This window comes from Anser anser, assembly GCF_964211835.1.
Source record: "Anser anser genome assembly, chromosome: 2".
Classification (NCBI taxonomy): Eukaryota; Metazoa; Chordata; class Aves; order Anseriformes; family Anatidae; genus Anser; species Anser anser.
The window spans coordinates 109,432,339-109,454,852 of record NC_139721.1 but is presented as its reverse complement, the minus strand read 5'-3'; the positions used below and the strand labels follow the sequence as shown (position 1 = coordinate 109,454,852).

At 43.8% G+C, this 22,514-nt stretch overlaps 1 protein-coding gene across 1 annotated transcript in view; it reads left to right on the top strand.

Moving 5' to 3' along the window:
• JARID2 (jumonji and AT-rich interaction domain containing 2) overlaps positions 1–22,514 on the top strand; it is a 211,172-nt gene that overhangs the window by 86,731 nt on the left and 101,927 nt on the right. The window contains exon 2 of the mRNA XM_083827018.1: positions 5,533–5,668. Coding sequence (XP_083683144.1) covers positions 5,533–5,668 — 136 coding nt within the window. The remainder of the gene's footprint in view (positions 1–5,532; positions 5,669–22,514) is intronic.

Here is a 22,514-nt window from a genome sequence, read left to right as displayed (position 1 = left end):
TCTAGCTGTTTTCCATTGATAATATACAGCCAAAAGGCAAAATCTGTTGCAGGTCTTGAATGTAGTAAACAAACATTTCCATTTTGGTCCTTCAACTGAAAAGTAATTTATATGATCTCTGAAAATGCGTTGTCTGTTTTTCATGCAAGAGACAGATTTTTGTTCCGTTGCTAACTAAACACAGGGAAAAAAAAAAAAAGAAAAAAAACCTTTGAAATAGTTTTCCTTAAAAAATATCCTTGAGGAAAGGATAGAAGCTTGTGGTTTATTTTTCCCATTGCTTCAAAATGACCTTCTTACGTCTGCGGGAAAGACTCTCCGGGGGCTGTTGAACCATGAAAGCATATTCATTTAGGGCACTGGGTGCCACAGTGATTTTAACTGAGCATTGGCTACAGTACTGGAAAAAGAAAAAAGAGAGGGTTTGTGTTTTGTTGTTTTGCTTTCTGCAACCTGGCATGAAGAAATGGGGTCAGGAGATGCGTGCTTGGGAAAGACCCAAAGAGGGAGCTGGAAATACGCCAGCCGCTCTGAGTCATAACACACATGCTTATAAGTATCTTTGTACCTTACAAAGTCCTGACTTTTCAAATAAAACCATCACTGCTGTTAAAGTATTTACATAACGTAAAACAAATAGCTTTGAGTGCTCATTGCATTCTCCCTTGTTCCAGCCCTGTTTTACCCTGTGAACTGTGACTCCTGTTTGCTTAAGGCAAGGCTGGGCCAGGCTGAAGAATGTGATACCTGGTGATGAATGAATGGAGAAACTCGAGTCATGTGTGTGTGCGTGCTCGGGATGCTCGTTGCGGAGCAGCGCAGCACGCCGCAGCGCATGCTGCTTCAGGGTGACGCCTCGCCTGCCCGGGAGGTGGCACGAGGCCTGCCTCTCCTGTCTTTTTTGGGGGATTAACTTCAGAAATAGGAAGCCTGCATGCAGGCCACATGCACAAGATAGACAGCTGAGCTGCGGTGAGCAGATGCCGAGCTGTAGGTGAAGGGTGAAAGATATGGGTGGTACACATTTCGATCCCATTTCAGATGTACACACATTATATATATTGATTAATGTTATTTATATATGTATTTCGATAGTTATATTTATACGTGTATTATATATTAATGCATACATATATTTTAGTGTATATATACATATTAATATATCAGCATTATGTGTGTTAAGTATTTTATACATTTAATATGTGTATAGTAAAAACACACAGATATATAGAGTTCTTCCCACATTAGGAGTCTGTAGAGATGCTGTTCTACATACATCATCTCTGAAGCTGTGGAGCTGGAGGCAAGCTCCCAGTCAGGCTGGACAGAGAGGAGAGGGCTGCCCTGCCATCCATAACATGGAGTCCTGTGCATGAGCATACCACGTAGGTCAGTGGAGGTCGTGCTCATGCCCGTCCCTTCATATTGAACTTGCTGACCTGTCACTTGGCTGCCCTGCTAGCTGAAGTTCAGATATAAATGTACAACATGCAGTTTCCCAGAAATGGTATAACAAAGAAGGTGCCATGATTGATTTTTTTTTTTTTTTTAGAAGTTTAAAGGAAATGATGCAGTTTTGTTTTTTAATTCTGCCCCAGGGTTTACCTGGTTGTTTTCTTCATTTTTTTTTTTTTAAATAACAAATCTGTGAGCTAATCTTGCTACCAAACCAGGAGGTAAAAATCATCTAGACTGTCCTGCACAACAAAGGCTATGAGCTTGCAGTGATGAATATACTGTTTAAGATGCTATTTGGTGCTTTTTTGGGTCTAAGTCAATAACAGACAATCCATTGGTTCCCCATAAGTTGTTTCAATGGCTAATTACTTGCACAGTTAAAGAAATTGTTCTGTAATTCCAACTTAAATTTTTCTGAATTCGAGTTCCAGCTGTTGGATGATACTATACCCCTCTCTGTCAGCCTCAAGAGCCATCTATTATCAAATTTCTGCTCCCTGTGGAAAAGTTTAAAGGCGGCGATCAAGTCAGTGCCTTTGAGGGTTGGTGGTTTTTTTGTTGTTGTTATTTTTTATGGGGGGAAGTTACATACATTAAATTCCTCAAGGCTTTTACTTGAGGGTATTTCTGAACAGTTCTGGGTGCACACGCGTCGTTTTGCTGCGGTGAGGCAACTCTTCCAGTTGGCTGTGTGAGCGCGGAGCGGGGCACGCTGCGGCTCTCCCTCGGTGGTGTGGCAAGGCAGGGACGATCTGACCCATGTAATTATGGTTAAACGTGTCGGGAGCCGGAGCTGCTTCTCTGCGAGAGCCCAGCTGGGTGCCGAGTCAGCTGCTCTCCGGCTTGTGGCTGCTTTTGTGCTGCACGCTAGAGGGGAGATGCAGTCGATGATTGTGAAAGATTTTTATTGCTCCTACATATGGAGCCACATAAATGTGGGCATTGGCACTGGCTTAGCCCCTTATTTTGCTGACCTTGGATAACACAGTGTTGGGGAGCTTGAGGTCTTTTTTCAGGCCGGGTAATGGGAGCAGGGAAAGCCCACAACAAAGTGGCGTCGGCAGGATGGAGACTGCAGCCTCGGCACAACTGGGATGGCAAAGGCTCTGATGTGGAGAGACTCCTCTGTAAACAGTTGTGTTGAGACTGCTGCTCTTACAGATGTGGGGATGAGGCTGCCGTGGTTCACCCTGGTTTTGCAGCCCCACAACTTGGGACCACTGTGAAACGTTGCTGCGTCACTTCAGGGGTTGCCGAAAGAAGTCTTTGTTCCCATCTCCTGGGGGCTGCGCCGTCACTGGTGACACCATGGCCCTTCTTCAGGGCCAGGGCCTTCTGCTGGCACCATGGAGGTTGTGTTGTCACTCCAGAAGTAAGTGCCAGCAGCATGCTGTCCTTTCACACATACATCTGGGGAGAGGGAGATGACCTTGGGCTGTTCACAGAAATATTTCAAGAAGGTGGCTGAAAGTAGATTAGTGAAGTCTCTCATGTGTGGTGGTCGTCTCCTTGCTTCCTGAGTGAAGGCTGCAACCTGCGTGGCCCAGGGACTCAGTTGTGCCCCCCAAATGTCACTTGTCCCTGCTGCCGCCTGGTCAGTGAGTGCCCAGAGATCTTCAAAAATCAGTCCTGTCAGCAGGTTTCAGCCTGCTGCCATTGAAACAAGTGCTGCCACGCATTCCTCGCCTCAAACTCTGGTGTGGCAAAGGGTGGTTAAGTGGGGTTTGTTTCTTGATGTGTTTTTATTCTTCTGCTGCTGCATTTTGAGCAGGAACGAAAGCGCCTGTAGGATCAGGAGCTGATGGTTGTTTTCATGCAGCTTTCAGGTCTTTGGGGATTGCTCCCGGAGAGGTGGAGGAGTGGTGGTTGTTGGTGGCTTCCCCATTTTGGGGTTGGCCTGGTGTTTTGTGGGGAGAGGCCTCAGGCTGGCAGAGGCTGAGAAAGGCAGCATGTCTTCTAGTATGGTGTACATGATCTGGATTGGAGAATTACAAGCCTATTTCTTCTGTCTCCCTGGCTTAAAGTGCGTAAAAACACAGGGTGAGGGGGGTGGTTCCTCTTGTTGGGGCTTTCTGTGTGCCTCACATCAGCCTCAGGTGAACGGCCGGAGGGTGGTTAATCCTTGTCCTCATGTTTGCTGCCCGTTCTGTAAAGAATTTCTAAAAATACACGTGAAGGGAGCAAGAGGCGTCCTCAGGCTTGCGTCGATAACGTGGACAAATAAATGCCACAGATGCTTACACATATTTCCAAACCAAGCACGGTTTCCTTAAGGATTCAATTAGTAATTACCTCGTAATCTGTTGCAAAAGCAGGAATGTGTGAAGTCCAGCTAGGCCCCTGCTGGTAGGCTCTCTCTGCAGATGGGTTTCCTTTCCTGGTTTGCTTTCAGTACCTGCGAGCCTATGGTAACAAAAATGTTGCTTCTCGGGCAGCTTTTGTTAAAATCGAGCAAGCTGTGACCATCCGTATCCATCATCCATTCTGGTTAGGGCTGAAGTTGTGTTGGCAGCAAAATGGCAAGCCAAAGTTGTTTGTATAAAGCTCTGTTGACAAAACAATGGGATGTACTAGTCCATTTTAAATGCTTACCTGGAGATTTTTTTTTTTTCATTCTCCTTTGCTGTGGGTGTTCAGTTACCAAGTGTGCTTTCTTGGCCTGGAGGTCCCCCCTGAGCACTAAAGCTCTCCGGACACAGCTCAGTGCTGTTCACAGCGTGGTAGCTGGTCCCTAGTGCGAAATGCACATCCTGCTGCCAAAATGCTAACTGCTTTCACTGCAGTCATTGTTTTGTCCTTTTTTTTTTTTAATTTTACTTTTATTTTTGCCAAGTAATTTGTCGTACAATTGGGGGGAAAAATGTTTTTGATCACAGTTCAGCAGCTGAATGCTAGTATCGTGCTAGAGGAGCAAAGGAAAAGCTATCAATGGGCACCCTAAACTAAGTTTATTTTGTAAAAATTGGTGGTGTTGGTTACTTCTTTTACACACGGGACAGTGTAAACTCTCTTGCTGCCTGGTGTGGACAGCTAATGTGGGTGCTGTGGTTTTCCAGTGCTGCGTGGCAGTGTGCTGTAGTACGCTTACCTAAACGAGTCCTGCCTGGAAACATAATTTTTTTTTTTCTAGTCAGTGATGTAGTCTTTGAGGAATTCAAGAACCAGAATGCTCAAATAACGATATTAAAGACCCTGAGATAATAATATTAGGGCTTATGAAAATGTGATATACATTAAAAAAAAGAAAAGAAAAAAGACGTACCTGATTTCACTTATGTCTTTATATCAATTTGCTGACTTAATTTATTTGAATGCTAAAGGCTTTAGGGAAATGCTTTTCCAGGGAATTAATCTTTTAACTAAAGCAAGTACTAAATATGACATACGCTAGTATTCTTTTTGACAATATAGCATTTGTCTTCTAAAAATGAAGTAGAAAACATATGCCCCATGGGCCAAATTCCACTTGGCTTTACGCTGAGATAAATTCCGAATAACTTCATTGTTATCAACTACATTGTAATGCTGCAATAAATATAAATCACTAAACCAGAGAACTGATAATGTAGTATCAGTATGCAAAAATCCTAAGCCAAGGGGCACAAAACAAGGCCAAAATGGCCGTAAGAAAGGTTGGTTCACAGAACTTAGTTTTACGCAACGTTGAAATTAATTTTATCTTTTTTTTTTTCCTTTCTCTTAATTGTCTGGAAGAACAGTTCCTGGTTGTGATAAATTTATCCATAAGGCAGAGGGATTCATTATGAGAATTTTAACAAATGAGTTTTTACCTCTTGTCTTAACACCTGGTAGACAGCTACTGCTGTTTGCAGGGTAAGGGATTAGAGGGACTAATGGTCTGATGTGATGATAATGGTTATGTTTCTGTTCTGTGTTAGTGCTTCTTGAGTTTAGGTTGCATTTTGTTATACAGTATTTTTCTTCAGCTTATCTTTTTTTGTTAATTAAAAATAATCTGTCTAGCTCTAGGTTTTGGGGTTTTGTTTGTTGTTTTTTAGTTGTTGTTCTTTCAGATGCATGCAATTAATGTCTCCGATCTGCTTCCATCTTTAGGACGACAGTGATGGGATTCCCTGGTCAGAGGAGAGGGTGGTGCGGAAGGTCCTTTATTTATCTCTGAAGGAGTTCAAGAACGCACAGAAGCGGCAACATGGTGACGGCATTAGCGGAAGCCTCAAGGCAGTGAACGGTAAGCTGCCTCCCTGGTATTGCTGCAAGGATTCAGTTGTTTCAAATGCAGTCCTTTGCTGTAGCAAGGAAGTAGACCGGTGTACCATCTGGCATGCACTGTGCCCTTTTGAACTACACAGAACTTGTTTCTGAAGCGCTTAAAATGCCTGGTTTGAACAATCCATGTGTTTCTGTTTCTGGTGAACTGATGTAGATAGGGATCAAGGTGGAGGGTAGGTGTTGGGCAGGAGGCCAGGGCAAGGGCAAAGCTGTTTGGTAGAAGGCTCCGCTGGTCTGTCTGCTCCCTGATGTACCAAATACATCAACCGAGAAGGTATCCATTTAAAGGTGATTGATTTCTTACAAATGCAGTGAAAATTTGTGAGCAGAAAAATGAAAATGGTCTGAATAAGTTATCTTGAAGGACAGACACCTACCTGTTCTGTGTCACTTATGTGCAAGAAACTGGCTAACCAGCACCTGTAACTCTGGAGTGGTCTTGGTCTGTGCTGTGCCCAGAGGTGAAGTGACATTGGACCTGTGTAAAAAGATCTGTGGGGGCTGAGGACGTACACAGTAGGACGTCGGCTTCCCGTAGTTTAGCTGTTCAGGGAGTTTAAAGGTTTTATAAGGAAATGCAGAAAAACCTAGATGATAGGGGCTTTAAAGGAGTTTAATTTCATTTCTGTAATCCTTTGACACTGTCCAATTGCTGCTGCTGTTGTTTATTATTATTATCATCATCTGTTTCTCATCCCTTCCCCTTACATCTTGCTTAAAAAAAGGCTGTGTTTCTTAGAGGCGAATATAGAGTGCGTCTCTTTCAGATTTACTCACTGACATAGGACCCCTTCTTGAAAAGGCTTTGTCATGCTGGCTTGAGCCTTGAAAGCGATGAGTAGCAGGATTCAGGTTTCTGAGCAGCCTTACAGTTCTCTCTTCACTCACAAGAGCTTATTTGTTTCTTTATGGAACTTTATGATGGTTCCTTTTAAGCACGTGTATAATTATACATGTGCTAATGCGTTAAAGCAGCAGCTGGGTGCTTACTTAGTAGGTTATTCATATTTATATGTAGCTTGTGTTTTTGACATGGTGAGTCAAATTTCACCGTGTTTTTCCTGAGTGTTATTGCCGACGAGGCAAAAACCTGGGGGAATGGCTGAATAACTGCAGACAGCATGATAAAGTTACTGTATTGCGTAAGCAATTGCAAACTCCTTAATGTGATTAAAGAAGACCTCAGACTTCTGAGTTCAGTAATAATATCAAATACTGATCTGATGGGAAGGGGCATCTAGCTTTAGCAGCAAGCCATTAATAAGCTTGGAGGTGTACACAAAACAGTGGAAGCTTTTTTTTTCCTCAAACACCTCTGCATCATTGATCTTCTGTCGAACACAATTTCTCTTGGAAAGTTTCTTATTCCATTGTGGGGGTTTTGTTTAGTCAAAGGAAAAAGTCTAAAGGCGTGAAGCACTGTAATTGTGTGTTAGGAGGCTTTGATGGTGTGCCAGGTTACAGGATGACTGAGGTTTTTGTGGTATCTAGTTTCTCCAAAGGCAGCTTAGATGAAAAGTGAGTTGGCTGGGAATGCTGTGGGGATACAGGTACCAGACGTGGAATATGCCACAGGCTTCCTCTGGTGATGGCATAGCTCACATCTTCAGAGCTTGCCTCTCACATTTAGGATTGTATTGTTTGGTGCTTTTGCTTCTTCACAAAAGTAGGTGATCAATTCTGTGGGGGTTTTGGCTTGCTTGCTTATTTACTTATTTTGAGCTAGAATTATATTCTGTTTCACTCCTTCTGTTTGTTAATTGATTTGTTAAATGTCCTGTCTCAGAACAGTTCTGTTTCAACATCATTGACCAAAAGTTTTTTTTTAATGTTTGGAAGAGTGTGTCATTATACAGAGGAAAGCTTTGCAAAAGGGAGGAGGATTGATATGGTGTGGTGACATTAAGAAAATCTATTAAAACATGGAGTTTGCTCATTACATCTTTTGAAAAAAAACATAGCCATATATTTTCAAATCCACATGTCTCTGTGGACAGAGGAAAAAGCAGGTCATCCTAAGAACATACCAAGCTATTTTAAATTTAGGAGAATACAGTAATTTCAAGGTTAGCCTTAGATTCATGATTTTATACTGTTAGAGTTAAAAACATTTCCTTGCATGTGTCCTTTGCTCAATATGCAGACCACAACCAGTGTTTCTTGTGTGTTATTCCAAAAGGTACTATTGCAGTTAAATATGTTTTTTTTTTTTTTTTTTTTTTTGGAGAGAGATTTCATTATTAATATTCAGCACCCATTGCTCTCGTGGGGGAAAAAAATTCTGCTGAAATAATTCAAATGTGTTTCATGCCTCCTGTTGTGGTTTTAACCCCAGTAGGCATCTAAGTGCCACTCTGCTGCTCGCTCACTCTCCCCAGGTAGGACGGGGGAGAGAATTGGAAACATGAAAGTGCAAGAACTCATGGGTTGAGATGAAAGACAGTTTATTAGGTAAAGCAAAAGCTGTGTGCACTAACAAAACCAACCAAGGAATTCATTTGCTGTTTCCCATCAGCAGGTAGGTGTTCAGCCCCTTCCAGGAAAGCAGGGCTCGTCATGTATAATGGTTTCTTGGGAAGAGGAACACCATCACTCCGAATGTCCTCCTCTTCCTCCTTCTTTACCCCAGCTTTTAAAGGTTGCATCTGTTTTTGGGTTTGTGCTGCACAACCCTGTTGCTGTCCCTCATGACCTTTAAAGGGTATTGCTCCTTCAGTTGTTCAAAATTGAATAGGTCGCCTTCCAGTACCTGGTAAATTTAACCATTTCCAGAAGGAGGAGGAGGGGCCCTGGTTCAAGCTCTCTGAGCTCTGTGCTGGAGGTGGAAGATACTGGTCTGGTGTATTTCAGAGAGTTCAGAGGACTGCAAGGTTTGCAAAACAACTGGTGAACACGGTTTGATCTTGGTGCCACCATCTGTAGTGCAGAGAGAGTTTGTTTGTTCTGGTTTTATAACTGTCATCCACTTATATTTATTTACAAGCTTGCAATCTGTAATTGTTTCCTTCGAAAGTACTGACTTCTGGTAAGAGAGGAAGGTAAAATATCCACTAGCCCCTTGCAACTGGTATATTTAAATTTTTGTGGATTCAGAGTGGCTGACGTTGTGTAAACATGCTACAACCGTTGTTTTGCCAGTGTTCTCCAAGCCACCGTTGAACTTGCATGAAAATTATTATCAATAGCATTTCAGCTGTTCAGTACAGTAGTACAGTTAACGATTTGGCAGCTGGAATAGCGGTGCCTTTTTAATTGATAGTGTGAAAAGCAAGTTCAGTTGAAATGTTGAGAGGTGAACCCATTAATAGGAGTCTTCTCTGTGCTAAAGTTTCTGCAGACTCGTAGATGGACCGGTGGTGGCACAGAGACAATTAAATTCCATGCAGAATAATGCGGACTGCTGAAATTAATAAAACAAAATGGAGGAATTCAAATGAGTTTTGGAGATTAACTGTGTTATAATAACTTGGCAGTCCCTGCCTCGCAATTAAAGATATGTGTTATCCTGAAAGCAGTCTTACACAATCAGTTTGTGCCTGAATCCCTTTTACTTATGTGATTCTGAATAAAGTAGAGGGTTTTTTTTGGGGGGGAGAATGGTGGGGAGTGGAGGCGGGGTGTTTGCAGGTCTCCCCAGTACAACCTTTTTCTATATACCCTTTTCACCTGATAATCTTTGCTTACTTGTTTGTGCTGCTTATTACTTTCCCATCCTACGCTGGGTTTCTACTTTCTTTAGTCTTATTTTCTTTTCGGTTGGTTGTTTTTTTGTTACTTGCCCCAGCAGAAGGATTTCAGATGAAGAAGAGCGGGTGTATTTTGGTCGTTGTATCAGTGGATATATTGCATACATGTTTATGTTGACTCTAGGTATTCACAGAGTATAGAATGTCACCCTACAGTATGCCGTTGTTTGCTATATTTTTCTTCAGTACTTGGGAATATAAAATCCAAAGGAGATGTCTCTGTAGGTTGTCAGGAAACCCTTTGTAGCCCTAAATGGGATGCTGAAACTCTGATTATGGAAACAAGGTCGTAGACTGGAAAACCCGGAGGGACCTCTTTAGTGGTTTTGATTACTGCTGCCTGTCATTTGCGTTCAGATTTTAAGAATAGGGATTGGTGTTTGGAATTGTGAAACCAATTTTCAGAGATCCTTGTCTAAGAGGAAAGCTAATTCCCTTGGGAAATAGTTTTCTTCTTGCGTAGCTTAGTATGAAAAATAAGACTGTGTTTAAAAAAAAAAGGCAATAAAAGCTGTAATTATTGCTTGCATTCTTTTTATGAGAATAAAATCAGTACCCTCAAAAGAGTACATCAGAAAGCAAATTTTTATGACATAGATTTTAAATTCTATTTTTAGAAACTAGTGATAAAGAAGAAGTTTGTGATACAGAAGTGTTGGCATTTTTTAAACAGAGAAAGCGCAGAAGTTTGCTTGTTTGTTTAAGGTGGTTTGTAATTCTACAGAAAAGCAAACTAAACAATAGAATTATTCAAGCATATAGTGCTCTGCTATACAAAAGGTGTCACGGCAATTTCCAAACATGCCAGCTATGTTAAACTTGTGGCAAACATGAGCTTGTTGGAAATAGAATATATGAGAGGGAAAACTTTGGGAAAGATACAAGAGGGAAACCTTGTTGACAGTACCCCACGCATGGCATAAAAATTGCAACAGAGATGGTGGAAATGCCTAAACACAGCTAAGCTGGGTGAATCGGCTCAGTGCAGTGCGTTATTTGCAGAAACCCAATTATGTAGGGGTGGCAGCAACCGCCAGAGGGGCGACCACCTCTTCTCCAGGCTGAGGGCACGGCTCTGTTCTTCCCTTGTGCGGGGATGGAAACGCATCTGTCCTCGGGGAAGGGCTGCCTCAGGTGTGCCCTCACCTTCCTCGCTCCTCCTGCCTTCCTGGTGCAGGGGGGGGCGGGGGGGGGAAGGAAAAAAAAAGGAAGTAGCTCTCTTCCTTCATCGCGATGATTCAGATATAGAAACTTCATCTCTCTTATGTTTGAAAGCTTCAATTAAATATTGGGAGAAGGTTTTACGCTAACGTTTGTCTAGGGAGCTTTTTACTCTATCAGCGATGTGAAATTGCATTTGTTGACAGTAGGCAATGTCTGTCTGTCTGCCTCCTAAGCTTTAGTAGAAGATTGTAAGTGTGCCAAGGACCCTTGTCAGTGTAAGTGGATTTATAAAATGCATTTACAGAAACACCTCTTTCAACCTTGCAGTATTTTCCCTTTACATTTCAAGTAAACAGCCTGTTTGGCTAGTTTTAAACTGTGATTAAATATAGATGTTTTCAACTAAAAGGTTCAGAAAATAAGCATTTGAGCAGATTTGTCATGGCACTCAACATCACTTTCACTTTGGTACTTGCTGTCAAGTCAATTTAAAGATTAACAAATAAATAACAGGATGTTGGGGTTGGGCTCTGCTGAAAATTTCCAAATCTCTTTTCCTTTCTTTGTTTTTAGAACAGAATTCATTCTCGAGCCTGCCAGGGACTTGTTCGTTCATCAGCTGACACAGGCTCTTTTTGCCTTTTCCATCATTACCACTTATAAAAGTCTGTAGGGCAAATTACACCCTGCGTGATCTCTACGCTCTTCAATTATGTCCAAGTTGTGCTCCCATGTTCATGCCATTTCTATATTTTGCAGGACTGCCAGAAAAATTTCTCTTGCAGGACACCCGCCATCCCTTTTCTCTAAAAGATAAGAGGTGGATATTTTTCTAATAGGGAAAACAGAGGAACTGTATAATTAATTTTCCTAAAGCTTCATTTCACTGCCACCTAAAAAAAAAAGTTGCAGTTGTCCCTGAGTGTATTTCTAGTCAAAGTAATTCCAAAAATAATTTCGGCTCCCTGCATATTCTTAATTGTAGGTAGAGGAAAATTAAAAAAAGCCACAAATTATCTGCAGGAGAGCATACATAGTCTGCAGGAGACTGAGTTACTGTAGGCCTAAAATAAGTAAGGTAAGGAAAGGGATCAGAAGTGGTTGAGGATCAAACAGCTGTTGGTCCTCCTCCTTTCCCCCACTGTCTTATATTGTCTCTGCCATTTGTCTGAGCATGCAGTGAAGTCGGTTCAGCGTAACAAAGTGGCAGAAAACTAGCCCAGAAAAATTATTTTTCAAGTTTTAACGACCTACACAGGTTCACCAAGAGGTTGGATGAGCACTGAGCCCTCATTCCTTGCAAACGAGGGTACAGTATACGTTGACCAAAAGCTGGAGGAGGAGGAGGAGATGGGATTAGTCCCACCTGATGGTAGCATGCTGTTTAGTTGGCACTCTCATCTTTTCTAGCCGCAGCCTTAGGACTGGCGCAGTCATCTTCTCTAACTGCAGCTTTGGTGCTGGAAGGGGCCACAGTTGCCAGAAATAGAAGCAAAGATGCAGTTAAAAAAAAAAAAAATGGAGAAAAATGTTTTGCAGTCATAGGAGTTAGATTATGGTATTTTTAAAACAAACTAACAAAAACGGCACCACTGATGTAGTGGTGAAATTCATTGCACGGGCTGTCTGTGAAATAAAACTTTTCCTTAACCCCAACCAGGGGACAGCAATTTTGTTTTCCTTGATTCAGGGTCATTTCTGCATAACTGCTGCCTTGGATTTATTGTTTGTAGCAGCAGTACAGAGAACACCCTTGAATGTGGACAAACAAACGGCTTCATTCTGTTTTCTGCAGCCATAAAATTCCAGGGCCCAGATTTAGGCTGGCAATCTTTTTGTCTGGCATGTGCAGCCAAAAGGACAGCACTTTCTCAAATACCTTGTACAATTGGCAGCTCTGTCACAACTTGGACCTTTTGTCAATTCTTGTTTGCTTGTTCTATAAATGAGCATGACACAACTTACATAAAGTGGCTTCTTTGACTAATGTTAAGTCTGTACAGATCTGTATCAAGATATGCATCGGGTCTTGTGTTACCCGAGTTGACTCTAGAAATGTTTGTCAAAATGTACATAAATTGCTGGAAAACTAGGTTTGTCTTGGTACTTTCTCTGGTGAGATGCAGTGCTTTGTACTCGAAACCAACCATTTTTCTGGTTGGCAGATAAGGAACTTTAAATTTCTGACTTTTCTTTTAGATGACTAGACTTTTATGGGGAGGTTGAAAATGAGAGAGATCCTCTTTAGAGCATTATCCTTCAAATTCTGGCAGGTCGGGGTGGAGGAAGAGCGTGCTGGTAATCTGCTGAGACAAGAAGTGGTGATGCTGGCAGCTTTCTCCAGCTGTTGAGTTGCACTGAGAGGCGGTAAAGAGTCAGCTTGTGGCTCGCATAGAAATCAAATCAAAATTAAACAGCTGTTAAAGGTAGTGTAAATGATGGAGTTCTGTAGTATGATTTGCCCAGTGGATCAGAAGGGATAGAAATTTGTTTGCGTGAAATCTGGACGCAAAGTGGAGATGAAGGCAGCGATGCAGCAGTGCGCTCAGAAAAAGTGAGCAAAATGCTTCTCTCTTTAGGAACAATAGCTGTCTGGATGCATGGGAGTGGGGAGAAAGATACTTAGGCTTTTTTTGTCTGTCGAATGCCCAGTGTTCATCACTATTATTATTTTAGTGTCGATTAAAATGTTCCAGTGGAGACAAAAGGTCTGCAGGTTGGAGTCCTTAGCTGCTGTTGTAAAGAGGGTTTAAATTTCAGTACTCACGTTGCTACCCTATTACTCGTGATTGGCAGAAGGAAATTGTGCACTAAATAAGTAGTGTTTTCAGTTTGAAGGACAGACAACAAGGGATATAACCAGTAAGGCCACAGGGAAAGAAAAATCAGTCATTGAAATCGAATGCTCTATTTTATTAAGAAAATAGCAATGCAATGGGAAATAATGTCACAAGTCAAAGTGGAGAGGAGTTTCAGTCAATCACACGGGCTGTGTAGTGCAGTTAGTGTGGACAATCCTAAGGAACTGTGTTTTCTGAAACTGTGCTCAGGGCTGTCTGGGCTTAGCTTTGAACAAGGTTTTTGTTAATTATAGTTACCGTATAGCTTTGTGGTATTAGTCCAAGACTGCATTTTGTGTAGCACTTCCAGAGTGTTAGGGAGAAGACATTTGCAGTCTTCAAGGGCCTTATAACCTCCGCAGCAGCTTTTGCTTGACGTGTGGGGTGTTTTAGAAATGTCTCGCTGTCTGAAAGAGTGAAAATTGTTCACGAGCGTTGGTCCAGCAGGATGTTTTTAAGGCCATTAGGCTGTGTTTAATCAGCGCAGATGTCACGCGCGCCATAAACCTTATCATGTCAACACTGGCAGTAAAGTGGTTTTAAAAGAAAAAGTAGAGATTAGTGACAGATGGCTGTAAGTACTGATGGGCACAATAAGTGTTCCCTCAAGTTGCCCGACACACCTGCCAGTGCACCTACTCTTGACCTCGAACACCCTCCATTACCTGTGTTCCTGGGCACAGGAACTTCAGCAGGCTGATACTGAGTTCTCGCTGGGTGTCATCAAACCACGCTTGAACGTGGCATTTCTGCTGTGAAAAGCTAGAAAACCAGTCTCCTTTTTAAGCGACAGAACCAGGAATTAGTCACCTTCGTTTTACTGCTCAGAACAACCTGTGATATCAGCCTGCTTCCTGAGCTCATGCCTCTGCATTTTGGTTTGGTTTTGATGGGATCTTTTTGATGTTAGAATCTCCAAGAAACCATTCTGAAATAGCTGCTGCCTTTCGATAACCGATGATGGTGAGGCATCGATCACACAGCAGATATTTCTCGGTGTTTGTGGGTGAATGTTTTCCGGAGAATAAATATAGCTTAGCACGTACACTATTAAGTCACAGCAGATCACTCTACATCGTAATAAATGTGCATGCATTTTTTACGTATCTTTTTTTTTGTGTGTGTGTGTCTGACTAGCACAGATTTATTACAGGCTGTTAATGTGCTTTTGTATCCAGGATTAGATGAATAAACACTTTCTGTAATCTGCCTTTGATGTCCTTTATTTCTCGATTTAAATGACTTGAATACTTTGAAGTGGGGTGTCCATTCATGGCTGCAGATGTACGAGCTGTGTGCTTAGGTGGTGGGGATGACAGTGACAAGCCGAGCACAGATTTGACTCACAAGTGTTGTCTCTGGTACGTCCAAAGGAGTTGCCTGCTCTAAGTGCTGAAGGCAGTTGATTTTCCACCCTTACCCACCCTGCTTGCTCCTCTCTCAAGACCATTAGCGAGCGCTGCAATCGCAGTCGGCGTGTTTCAGATCTGTCCACTAAGAGGCTAACTCATTCCAGATAAGCCTTGAACAGACAACATTCATTTTTTACTTTGCTCAGAATTTCCTGTGCTTTGTTCTGCATCTGTTTGTGAAAGACTGCGTTATCTTTGAAAGCCTTCATCTTGTTTTCTTTATTCAAGCTATATGCTAAAATGGAAAAAGGGAAGAGCTGGAAGGAGCCCAGCTGGAGCAATCTGCTGAGGATTCCACAGAGAGACAGAGCTGGCAAAGTCCTGAAACCTCCTCAGCTGACCTGGTACAGTTTGGGAAGCCAGGAGATAAGACACTTTTCCTGCAAAAGATTTGGCCTCTGCCAGCCACTCTTGAGTAATGCCTGAAGACTACAGCAGCATTTAATCACATTTTTCTCCTCCTTTGCTTATCCCTCACCTGTGAAAGGTGAGGGTGTTCATGGTCAGCTGTGTTTTGAGATGTTTTGTTTACTCTGCCTGCTAAGCACCCCAGTGTTTTTATGTCATGCCTGCGGTGCATGGAGAGATTGAAGGATGTTTGAAAGTGATAGAAGTGGAGGAATTTTTCCCCTTCTTCAGAACATGGGAGTGTTCTTTCTACTTCAGAGAGAAAATGTTGCCACAAAGCTAGAGAGAGCTTGTTAGGGCAGCGGTAGAAGCATGCCCTCTCAAATAGGACATTGGGAAAAGGCATCCTGGTTGTACAGAAACATTTCAGATGCAGGTGTGGTGGATGGAGAGGGCTGAAGAGAGGAATTTCATCCCCGTCTGTTTTTTCCTGACCCCTGCTCTCTTGCTGTGATGCTGGGATCTTGTTTCAGAGCCTTACGCGTGCTCTCACGCTCTGGCCTCATATGGCAGAATGAAGCAGGAGGGTTGTGCAGAGCCTTGAAATTGATGCATATGTGGGTGGGTTGGGGGTGAGGAGAAGCATGTTTCTGTTGCACAGAATGCATGAAGGACTCGATTTCCCCTCTCTTCTGCTGGTTCTTATGGTGCATCCATCCTGGAATGTTCCAAGAAGAGTCCCAGCACTTCCCTTCAATGTGACAATCTACTTGACAGTAAGCAAAGAACGTTTTAGTTTTGCCAGCATAGTAAAACAGAGTGTTTTCTACCTAGTCATTCTGCCTCTACATCTCGGGAGGTCAGCAAAGATTGCCTTCAGGTGGAAGCTATGAATAAAGGATAGAAGTTGTTAGAATGTGGCTTGAATTCCAGATCTTCTTGAAACAAGGTTGTCACTACTCTTCCTCACCCCTCAAATCAATTGAAGATGGACATTTGTGCAGCTGCGACTGGGGTCCCTGTGGTTAGGGACTACTTGTCAAGCGTTATTTAGATGGAAACCTGTCCCAGAAGATTTGCCTTATCTCATTGTCCTGCAGAGATGAGCTTCAAATGCCAGTTTACATTTGCCTAGAAATGACCTTCTCTAATTGAAAAGGACAAGGCTGTTTTAGATAAGTAGATGAACACAGCCCATTTGCAATTGTAGATTTAAATGCACTCTTTCATAGATTACTTTTGCACAGTATAGTGGTGTCCTTGAATATTTAGAGTCTCACTAACGAGAGACCAGAATTGAAGAATAAGAGTTCTTGGTGAAAGAGAGGTTTTTGAGCCATGAGCCGATGTTGATCTCTCCCAGGCTGTAGGAGGACTATTTGTACAAAGTTCCCTTTATGGCGGCGTGGAAGGCACTCCAATAAAACTGGCATGCGAAGTCTTGAAGGTTGATTAGTATCTAGGGCATAGCACAGGATTATATACAAGTACTCTGCTCATAAAACAGAATAAATAGGTCAGTAGTTAAGGCATAGAAAACTCCCTTTCTTTCTGTTGTAGATCTAGGCATCTGCCACTAGTGGCCTGAGAAGCAGACTTCCTTAGACTACTTAACTGCTGGGGAAGAAGGAATTTAAGATGCTGTTTGTGAACTTGGATGTTGGGGTCTATGGGAAGATGGTTTTGCAGTCCTTAGGTTTCGCTGGTGTAGCTGGATGTTGAGATGGTGCTGGATTACCATCTGGCTGCATCAACATTTTAACTGCTAACTAAATCCCTATTTAAAGCTTCTCAAATCATCTTGGACTCAGTGGGGGTAGTCTCATGAAAACCGCCCGCTAAATTTGCGGAGAAACTTGAAAAGGAACTGACTGCTGGGAAGGACAGACTGCTCTTCAGTTTGTGCTCTCCCACTTCAAGGAGAAATTAAGCCAGTGCAGACTAAGGACTCAAAAACTTTACCAAAGTTTTTAGGAAAACATCTTTCAGCTCTTGTCCGGTGACTGTTTTCCCTCCTGACAGTAGGTTCACCAGGTTCTTCTTCAGGCAGCAGGAACCAGTGAGCAGATTGATGGAGAGAGCGTTGTCCATGCCCACTGTTTCTCTTTGCTAAGGTCGAAAAGCAATGGAGAAGTACTGCTTGTCACAGAGACTTCAGCTCCCTAAAGCTCTAAGTGTGATAGGAAGGACCTTGCTACACTTTTAGCTTGTTTGTTTTCTGTAAAAATGAGCGCTATTCTCTCTGAGAGGAGAGGTGTCTTCTGCCAGGGCGTGGCGTTTTTCCCCGTGGAACATCCTGCCCTAACCCAGGTGGGGGCATGCCAAAGAAGAGTGTGACTTCAGAGGAATTAGCCTGCTAACATATCAGAAATCTTCCTGATTTAGTTAGAAATGCGCCCCTTCTCCCCACATCCAGCTGATGACTTGTCTGAGCGTAGGTACCATTTGGAGGAAGAAACTGGTTATGGCCCTTCTGACTGAGACCTTAAAACAGAGCTCGTGCCTTCCTTGGCAAGGAGACTTCACTGCAGGAGCTCACACCTCCATTGGAGAACTGAAAGAAATCTGCTGGCTTAGTTTTCGGGCTGAAACCGTGGTGAAAAACAAACTGAAAGCTGCTAGAACCTTGTTGATTGAAGACCTTCCCGTGATGCAAATTTCTTCTCCTCAAAACTCACTCAAGTACTATGCATGCCTAAGACTATGCAAACTGCAGTGTTACTTTACGTACTAACCAGTGATGTGCAGCAGATGTTGCCGAACACATTTTGTGCCATCTCTAGAAATAGAGCATCTCAAACCTATTTAGGGCTCTGAAAGAGCGATGCGTGGCTCGCTTCCGAATCGCAGAAAAACTGTTCCTGGTCCAAATGTAGCTGCCTCTGCTGCTGCCGACTGTTCAGAGGGTTACTCCTATTTATACCTCTTTGTTTCCATGAAATGTAGGTCAGGATTTTTAACTTAAGATTGATCGTAGGATTAATGATTCTCAAATACTTCCATGTTAGCAGTGGACAATTCGGAGTACTCCCCTCTCTATTTGCCTCTGTTTTGTCGTTTTCCCACCCTTTTAATCAGAACCAGGAAAATGTGTTCTCCCATTTCTCTGTGTGTTTTTCCCTTCTTGCTACTTGTGTTTTCCATTCTTTGTCCTCTACTTTCTGTGCTTTTCCCTTTCGAAGTGGGGTCTGTTCCTGCGTTTCGCCGTGCTGTGAGGACAACTCCAGGCTGCTTGCTGTGGCTCAGCGTTACGGCCCTGCAGATCATTGATTTCTATTTTTTCCCTCCTCCCACAAACTCCTGGGCCATCCGGCCTAATAAGAGAGCAGATTGGCCTTAGTATTTGGAGAAAAGATCTATAATAAGCACTGGGGGCATGCTGGTAAAAAGCACCAGCATGGTATACCAGCTCAGTTGGAGTACCGACTGTACATTAATTCTCTAACTTATAATTAGCTATATTAAATTCCAATTTTCTGAAAGGAACCATTATCAAATAACACTCTGTTTGAAATCTCAAAGAAACATAAGGAATGAAAGCTTAGTCCTCTTACGCTTTCATCTTTCAGAAGCAATCCCTATCTTAACATCTTGACCTACATTTTCTTTTTACCCTCTCCAAGAGATATTTTGTGGATTTAATGTCTCAGAAGGGAGGTAAGGATTTTATGCATGTGTATGTGTTGACATACAAAGTTTGGGGAAAACAATGAGGTCTTCATGTCCCCAGTGACTTTTTTTTAAAACTTGAAAAGTGTTTTCCATAATATCTCTAACACAGATTTTAAGTTAGAAAGAAATTAAAAGTAAAAAAATCTACCTCATTCATTTACAAGTGGTCCACTTCTATCTATCCAGCTTCTGCCACAGCTATTCTTGATTTTATGTATCTGTAAAGAAAAAACAAAAACCCTGCTCTGCCTTCTCATATCCTGCTCACCACTTGGGACCCAGTCATATGTTTTCTTTTTTCCATTAAATGAGAGTGCACTTTTTTCTTTCCTTTTTGGTGGGCGTGCATTTAAAAGGATGTTTTTGTTGTCATTTGTTGTCGTGCTTGCTGCGTGGCCTCTCTGTGCGACCACCAAACTGTTTCACTTGGGAGCTCAGCCTTGACCTGGGTGCCTGAGCGTGCCAGGAGGGAGAGCGCGAGGAGGCTGCCGGTGCCTCGGGCACCTGGCGCAGGCCTTGGGCTTCCCTGGGGTCCCAGCTTTGGCTCCTGCCCCGTGGAGGCTCCTTTGCCAAGGGGCAGAGCGGTGTACCTGTGGTGCTGCTCCTTCCCTCGGCTGCTCCATCGCCCCGCCGGGAGGGCGGCTCCAGCACCCGCTGCGTGGCTGACGCCGTCCTTTCTGCCTCGTCCCACCGCATGGGGCCGGGGTTGTAAAGCACGCCAATGCCGCCTTCTCCCGCGGTGGGACGAGCAGGCTGCTGTAGCAGGCCCCATCCTGTGTTGGGGCATGCAGAGTTATTCTCCCGTTTGTTTGCTGTGCGAGTTTTTTGGTTTCAAGCAGTTGGAACACACAAAGTGCTAAGCATGTGCTAAGCATTAATACCATTTAAGAGTCCTTGCAACTTGAGTTTGACTTGGTAGAGATGCCTTGACGTGCAGGGTAGGGGACGTTCTGACTCCAGGAAGACTTCTGTTGCTTCGACTGTTTCAGTTTAATATGTTTCTTAGCATTTTATAGAGCACTGTGAATGTAGGGAGGGATTGTCATCTTCATTTTTGTTTCTCTTTGTTTTTTCTTCTTTTTCTTTTTCCTTCAGTATTGTCACATCATCTTGAAATAGAGTCGTGTTGGTTTTCTTTGCATTCCAGTAGTGTACTTTGGGCCCTAAATCAATTTTGTGTGTTTTATTGTAGTAAGGCACTGAGGAACTGTAGCACGCATATAACCTCTCAGGCATTATTTTGAAAGCTCGCTTACTGTTTTCACCCTGCTGTCCAGTTGGAAGCACCTCCCACTTCTGCTTCTCTGATGCTGTACTTAAAACAAGAAATGTGCTAAGGTGCGTTGGTTTTTGATTATGAATCATTATTCAATGAATATGAATATCATTATTCCAATAAATTATGACATTGTAAATGGATGGAAGGAAAATTCTGTGCAACCAATTCTTGCCCACTTCACAGTTTCCCAATTTGAGGGAAAAAATCGGTATTCTTTAAAAATTACCAGATAATACTTTACCTCCTTTTCTTGCTCAGATAAAGTTCTTAAACGTGCATCACTTATTCTTGATTATGTGAGTGTCTGCTGATGGCTGTTCCAAGGTTTCTATTAAGTCAGGAAGCAGCTGGTGTTGTTTTGCTTCCCCTTCTGATGGCCCCGAAACTTGAGCTTTTTTGCTCAAGTTTTTTAATAGCAGCCAAACATCTCATGGTGGTGGAATCTCTTCGAATCCTCTGGGAGGTGGTGTGGTGGGGAGTCTCCTCAGCCTTCACAAGCCCTTTCTCCAGCATCAGGTTTGCAAGCCTCTGGCTCCCTGCCCCAGCTCTCATTCCCCCTACCACCACCCCGCGGTGTGTCTGTAGGTCTCACAAAAGGGAGGTGAGAGTCAGGTGAAGGTGCTGGTCTTGGGCGCCAGAAACAGAGATGGAAATTGCTTGGCACGTGAGGAGCCTTCCCTTGAAGGCTGTAACATCACTGGCATTTCACGTGCTGATGCTTCAGAGAGCTGCAGTAATCTTGGTCAGAAGAAGTCAGCCCCCATTTAAGAGCAGAGTCTTAACCCACGCACTGTCCGGCGCCTGCAGCTTGCATCGCTCGTGCTGTGCCCCGTGGTCCCATCACGAGGTCCTCGGAGCTCAGCTGACCACCCACCGAGCCTGGGCTCCCCTCGCTTCCCCCCTCACCTTCCCTTGGCTCGCTGCAGCACGGGAGAGCTCCGCTTTCTCCTGAGCATCTTCCTCCCAGCTACAGCTTGATTTCCCGGCGTGTTTTCTCCATCGCCCGTGCCCGGCAGGTAGAGAGAGAGCGTCCTCCCAGCCCTGCCGCTGCTGCCGGCGCCACGCAGGAGATGCGCTGGGATCCTTACCTCGGGCGAAGGCCGAGGACTTAAGCAGAGGTGAAGCGTCATCGCTCCCGTGCACGCGGGTGGCAGAACGATTTGTTCGCTCACGTCGGGCTTTCAAATCGCGCTGGTGATTTTGGTTTGCAGCGCTCGGTCTAGACGTTTTACCTGACAGTAACGCTGCAAACGGGTTACAGGGGGCTGAGGCAAAGCGGCAGAGCAGCTCTGCATCCCGAGCATGACATGCACTCCTCCCACCTTTAATTTAGGGAAGTGAGGAAATGCGTCTCTTAAGCTAGAAAAATAAAGAAAAAAAAAAAAGAAAAAAGCTAGAATTAAAAGTAGTGAGGAGGAGCAAGTCCCCAAAGTTTAAAGGCCAAATTTGGAGGAGGTCTTGCGGGTGTTTGAGGTTTTTGTGGTGTTTTAAGGTGCCTGGCAGCTGCTTTGGTGAAGGAGAGGACATCAATGGTGCATTGGGTGGATAGTGTCTCGAGGGGAAGGGCTCACTCCCAGAAGTTTTGCCCTGAAAACAATTACCTTTCTCTACTAGCAGCGAGGCACTGAGCATTGTGGATGAAATACGGGATTACGGACAAAAGCTGGGGTTGTGCTTCAGGAAACCAGTGGCTTTAAAAAAAAGTGTTTGAGAATGGCTCAGATGACTTTCTTCTCACCTTCCTCCTGGTTTCGAGGGATGTCACAGGGCCGTACGCTAGCATTGTTGCCAGGCCTGGGAGCAGATACGCAAGAGCTCAGGCTGGCAGAGAACTACCTGGGCATCGCAGCCTTCCTCCCCGCCATCCTCCAGCAGGACGGGGCCGCTCTGCTGCCTGGCCCTTCACCAGGGAGGCTCGCCTGTGAAGCTGGGAGGGGCGGTGGCCTGCTTTGTGTCTAAAGTCAGCGGATATTCGGTTTCTCTGACCTCAGAGATCAGCATTCAGGTGGTTAGTAGAAGGAGGAGAGGGGAGCGCTGGCCCAGTGCCCACCCCGCTCGCTGCAGGGGCCATCGCGGCTGCTGCGTCTCGGGGCCGTGCCGCGCTCTTGCAGCGAAGAAAATCTTCGGAGCTCGCGTCACGTTAGGAAAAATGCTGCTTCTGGCTGGCTGGAGGGCTGCCCGTGCTGCTGGCAGAAGTCACGAAAGGCAAATCCTCAATGACATGCGTTAAAATATCAAGCGGGACTGTGCAATTAGAAGTATGTCATTCAGCGTTTGCCTTTCACGGCTTTTGTCACACACGGGCAGAATTACAGACAATTAGGCAGAGGGTAACCTTCCCGAA